This window comes from Phaethon lepturus, unplaced genomic scaffold (genome assembly GCF_000687285.1).
Source record: "Phaethon lepturus isolate BGI_N335 unplaced genomic scaffold, ASM68728v1 scaffold5097, whole genome shotgun sequence".
Lineage (NCBI taxonomy): Eukaryota > Metazoa > Chordata > Aves > Phaethontiformes > Phaethontidae > Phaethon > Phaethon lepturus.
The window spans coordinates 52,682-58,681 of NW_010551003.1; the positions used below are offsets into that span (position 1 = coordinate 52,682).

At 39.4% G+C, this 6,000-nt stretch overlaps 1 protein-coding gene across 1 annotated transcript in view; it reads left to right on the top strand.

Annotated features, from left to right (window-relative positions):
• Positions 1-3,860, top strand: part of LOC104623575 (ectonucleotide pyrophosphatase/phosphodiesterase family member 1-like) — a 41,441-nt gene extending 37,581 nt beyond the window's left edge. Inside the window, 4 exon segments of the mRNA XM_010290706.1 lie at positions 591-671; positions 1,480-1,612; positions 2,334-2,490; positions 3,346-3,860. Coding sequence (XP_010289008.1) covers positions 591-671; positions 1,480-1,612; positions 2,334-2,490; positions 3,346-3,513 — 539 coding nt within the window. The 3' untranslated portion in view covers positions 3,514-3,860.
• Positions 3,861-6,000: the final 2,140 nt, after the last annotated feature.

Genomic DNA, 6,000 nt, shown 5'->3' on the forward strand with positions numbered 1-6,000 from the left:
TAAATAAAACCCACCTTGATAAGTTTATTTGCTATTTGAAATACACTGTTGTGTGCCATATGTGGTCTTTAGTAAAGCAATTCAGCATTGGTCTGAAGAATATAGCTCTGATTCTCAAACATATTACAAAATAGTTAGCTGTTTACAGGGGGTTAAATTGTTTGTGAACTGTTACTGACCTGATCTGGAAGCATTTTATGTTGACCTTACTGCAGATTATTTAAACATCCACATCAAATGTAATTCGCAAATTTCCAAAAGAGCTCCTGTTTTTATGCCTAGATTCTGCAGTCAGAACAAGTTGGTCTGATACTTGTGAAATGAATTTTATTCTCTTCTCCACAATTCAAAAGTCTGTTCTGATATTTTTAAATCACATGAAAATGTGTCCACTGTATATCTGACAAGTGCAATTACTACTGCTGCTTATAAGATAGTTTATGTTGAATGGGATCCAGCATGTAACTGAAGTTTAGCACTTGGACCCACATCAGCTTTGGAAAGTGAAGTTAGGTCAGCTCCACCAATTTTGAAAAGCATGAAAATGTAAGTTTAACAAAGCTAAGTAATTAATTGCTGCTTTGTTTTAGATTTTATGGCAGATGGAAAGAAACCCCACTATGATGCCTTGCTTACCAGCAACATTGTGCCAATGTATCCTGCATTTAAAGGTATTTTATTTGTATGCATATTTTGTGTGCACAGTTGAATATAAGAAAGACTGCTGATTTTTTTTCCTTGCTTCCAAACCATGCAAATGACCTGTGGTTCAGCTGCCTCTGTGAAGTAAGACCTCCCCCAACAGTGGGCTTCTTACCTCAATGAAAAGTTCCTTGAAGTAGGATTATCACTCATGTGAAGAAGGCCCACCATTGTGAGCTTATGATTCCTAATTAACTGGCTCGTTACATGGGAGCATAGTATTAGTGTCTCCACTTTAATGTCTAACATTTTTCTTTGCATTTTCTTATCTACCTAAACAGGGTTTTGTACTGAGTATCTTCTAAGGAACCCAGATACCATATATAATTATGTGAGTTAAATTCATTTCCAGTTTAGGAATGTCTTCTAAACTCAGATGAGTTTCCAGGCAGGAATCTAGGGTCTCAATCACTAAGGAAACATGAAAATAAGCATGTGTCTAGTAGAAAAGATATGAAGACCTCAGCTTCTCTCACCTTTCCTCCACTAGCCTCTCTGTGATTTGGTTTCCAAGGAAAGAAACCAAGGCCACAGAGGAGCAGCATCACTATGCCTCAGTCAGGTTTGTGGTTAGGATGACTGAAACCACAGTGCCAGCAGATACTGCAGTGCATGCTGCTGCTCAGTTAGATGCAACCTTTAAAAACTTAAACACCTGTATAATTTATTATTTTCCTAGCTTATCATGTCTGTTTATATTCCACTGAAAACTCTGCAGAGTTGTATTAACAGCTTCTACCTTGGAGGTTGTTTCCTACTCCCATTACTGTGTTTCAGTGTTATGGAACTACTTCCATCAATATCTGCTACCTGAATATGCTGCAGCCAGGAGTGGTGTCAATGTAGTCAGTGGTCCTGTGTTTGATTATGACTCCGATGGGCTCTATGATACCCTGGAAAAGGTGAAAAGGTGGGAACCTTTCACATTTTAATCCTTTGTTTCTTTCCTTCGTTAGTGTCCAAAAGTAACTATGATCCTTGTTATAAAGGAAAGCATCTTGCGGAGATTGGCCCTTGGCAGGTTATATCAGTTCAGAGAGACAGTCAGATGACCCTAAGCGGATAGAGACATGTAAAGATAAGAAATAAGCAACAAGCACAAAGAGAAAATGCAGCCTCAAAATGTGTCATCCTAAAACCTGAAGGTGAAGTCTAAGAGAAGCTGTTGCATGTGGAAGAGTGTCTGCTAGCCTGAAAACTTATGACATTGCCTGTAGGAGTGGATGAGGTAGGGTCTTATTCCTGGTGTCATGGTTGACACTTTCTGAGCTGTTCTACTACAGAGTTGTGAGTACAAATACACTAGTTAACAAAATTGGTTCAAGCCAGCAAGAAGATGGTTTTATGGGCTCAGGCTGAACTCTCCAACTACTCTGAATCCTTACACATTTTTATGATAAATCAGTTTGTTGTTATACCTCATCAGTCTTGTTACTTAGATCAGCCTACGTGCCAAACTTGATCTACAAAATAGTAATTACAAAGAAGTAATCATCCAGGTGTAAGCTTTCTTCGGGCTAAATAAGTAGATTGCAAAAATTCATATGCCAGAATATAGCTGATTGCTGTCATTTGGTTTTTGTGCAAGTATGATTTGGTGGATTTACAGAAAGATCTTTTTTGTGTTTCAGACATGCCAGTAATTCAGAAGTTCTGGTTCCAACTCACTTCTTCATTGTGCTGACTAGTTGTAAAAATACTTCTGAAACTCCTCTGGAGTGCGAAGGGTCTCTAGATGCCTTACCTTTCATTGTACCTCACAGAGAAGACAATAGTGAAAGCTGTGCAGTAAGTAGTCTATTGAGTCCCCATAAATATCTGATGCCAGGCTTGAGCTTATTTTGCTTGGATATCAGTGATTAACTAGTTAAAGACTGTAAAAATGATACAGTCTAACACCATCATCTTGACAGAGCACACAATATTTTTGTAAACAGAATTATGTTAAAGACTAAATATATGTTCAAATGTGAAAACAGATGCTCCCTGTTCAAAGAGAAAAACTTGCAACTAGCAGGGTAGAGTCAGAGTATGTTGAGACCATCAACATGATGCACTACAGAAGTCTATGTATGTAAGTATCCAGTCAACAGCTGAGAAGGATGAGAGCTTCTAGGAGAAGATGAGTCATCCACAAAGAAAGGTCAGTGCTAGGCCAAATGTATTCCCGAAAGGAGAAGACACAGATGTTCCTGAAAAGCATTAGTTGCTTCTAACTTGAGTACCTTGGCATTGTGATGGGAATGTGCATAGCTACGCTACATATAAACCAGAACAAAGCATGGAAAGTGCGTAGACGTGTCCCACAGTGAAGAATTACACTTCCAGTGTCAGGCACAGCTCTCGGAAATAGTTTTATCAGAGTTGGTGGAGCGATGCTGGACCTCACCTGCCATTCCCCATTATCACAAACTTCCACTGCTGTAGCTAAAAGTTCTGGATACTTGAGGAAGTAACAGCAAGTACTAAATTCAGGCAAGCTTATAATTATAAATAATGCAGTGCTCTCTGTAAGATGTTTGCCAACAGTTACTGCTTTCTGTCTTTAAAAAACATCAGAATGTCTTTTGCTAATTGATTAAATGTATGTCAGGAAAAAAAGATGTTTTACAAAACCCTTTTTTTCTTCCTCTGTCCTCATAGTATGGCAAGTCTGAGTCTGTGTGGGTTGAAGAGAGAATGAAGTTTCATACAGCTCGGATCAGAGATGTAGAATTGCTTACTGGACTCAGCTTCTATCAAGACAGAAAACAGCCAGTGTCTGAGATTTTACAGTTAAAAACATATTTACCAACTTTTGAAACAGTCTGATTTTTCCTATGGAACGTTGTTATCCATTTCACAACTGATTTGTAAATAGACTGTTTTTAAAGAAAACCTTTTTTTTTAAATAAGCTGGAACACTTATTGAGAACTCTTGACCAAAATGCCAGTAGGGAGGAGGGTGGGTGCCATATTTGTATCTCAGGGACTCCTGATGGACTATGTATGTAACACAGGATGGCAGCTCCTGTCATTCCCACTTGAATGTGGTAGAACCATGTCCATTATTAAATGCTAACAGCATTTGATCATCATAGTTTGAGACATGAACAAAAACGTTATCTTTTATATGCACTGGAGAGGGCGAAGTTTATAAAGCATGGGTTATGATCAATATTCTACTTTAAAAATATAGATGGCAAATACAGTTCTAGGAAATAACTACATTCTTGGTGACCATTGAAATATAGTAGCAGCACCTCTCACTTCAGTTTTCCTTGAGGCGTGAATTACATTCTGAGCTTTGAGTCTCATAAAATAATGCAGTGTTATGGTGCAAGAATCTATACTGAGGTTAGTAAGACTGGTAACTGAACCTTCCCCAACACAGAAAAGATGACTGGCTAAAAGTTCTGTTAGCTGGGAAGCCTTGGGATGTTGCTGCCCTCTCGTGTCTCCAACACTGAATTTGCATGTTGTACATGCATCCTCAGAATGAGCAGGTATAGGATGCATCAAGTCACCTGCAAATCAGAAGACATTAATTCAGGAAGATCACTGAGCTCCCAGAAATAATCTTACTTCAAATTAAGCTTAGATTTGATGAAAAGACTGTTTTCTTGAAGCAAAGGTGTCTTTCAGTTTGGTGCATGATTTTGTCAGCTGTGGTTTTGAAACGACATTTTTGTCAAGAAAAGATAATTTCGCTGGTAAGATGATCTTCTTTGACGGCACATCTCATCACTACAGTAACTGCCCGCAGGCCATTCAGTTGTCCCTTGGCAGCAAATTACCAGATCCTAGCTGCATTTGTGGCAGTTCTAGTGCTATATCATCCAAATTCCAGCTGACATAAGTTACCTATCTTGAATGCAGGCACTGCCAGATGCAAATTCTGAAGAAGCATGTAATGAGCTTTCTCGGAAGCTTTCAGGCTACACAAACAGCTGCTACAGGCACTCAGGAGCATAGGAACTCCCTCCTTTTCCAGGAAACCTTTGTAATTCTCCCACTCTCTCTAAAGCTGATGAGCCAAAATTGGCTCTGTTACGTATAAAGTTTGGCATAGTCAATTACACATTTATGTTCTTCTCATTTAAAAAGAGGAAAATGCATCACGCACAAGTATGTTAGAAGAATGAAGAGCCTGTGGCTGAGCAGAGAGGCATTTTACCTTACAGCTTGGTCAGGAGGTGTTTGAGGCTGGATTCAAAGCCTGCTGAAGTCAGTGGAAGCTTTTCCATTAACTTCAGTTTGAGTGGGCTGAAATCCTGGGACCATTTTTTCTTTTAACCAAATGCATTTTCTTGATCTTCTGTTACAAGCATGATTTTTTTTTTTCTAAAGTAGTTTCACTGTGTGAAATGTAAATGTGTTGTAGCAACCTCACATTATGATATGACTGTGACAGCATTATTCAGTGTAACTGCTTTGTAACATTGCCTGTGACCAATAAAACCATCAGAAGTAGTATGCTGTTCATGACCCTTTCTGTACAAAATGCTAGTGGCTAGGTAAGCACTGGTGTAGATGTAGAGCACTGTTTCGCGTTATTTTTGGGGGGTGGGACGGGGGTTGCTTCAATCTCTGCTCATTGAGTTGAAGATAACTTCAACATTCCAGTTGGAGGAGAAGTTATGTTCATTATTGGAAGGGGAAGGGTAGGAAGAAAGATGATCAAAATGTTCTTAATTTTTTTTTTTATAGAACTGGTATTGTCTCCTGAGTGCAAATGATAGAGGTGTTAATGTCTTCAGAAACTGAAGTGATGCCAGTTTCAGTTAAGAGGCAGGGCTGGCCTAGCTCCTGGGTAAAGATGGAACAGGATAAGCTTCAAGCAGATGACTGCTGTTTTGACCTAGGGAGGATTTTGGAAGGGTTTCATGGCTGTGAAAGCTGTTACGGTCATCATGAGAGGGTAGCAGCTGAGAGGGGTTTGAGATGTGGCTTTGCCAGAAACTGACGAGTTACCTTGGCAAAGAGGAGAGCTATCCTGATTTAAACTTAGTGTAAATAGTTTTGCTGCTTGTATTTCTTCATCTTTGCTTTTTAGAAACATTTGTAATGATGGTGTTGGAACATTGGGAATAAATGCTGGTGCTAGTCATGGTATTCAGTGGCTGGTGATAGATACCCCAGGACAGCAGATGCTGGGTTGTGTCTTTGAAGCTTGATGAGCCCTGGGGAGTGTGCTACAGCCACCATCAAACTCGCAATTCTGTAAAAATCGTGCAACTTTGTCTATCTGGATGTAAAATACCTTCTGCTTCAGCTGGTGTATGGTATCAGAGCTCCTGAGCTGATTCTCAGTAGGTG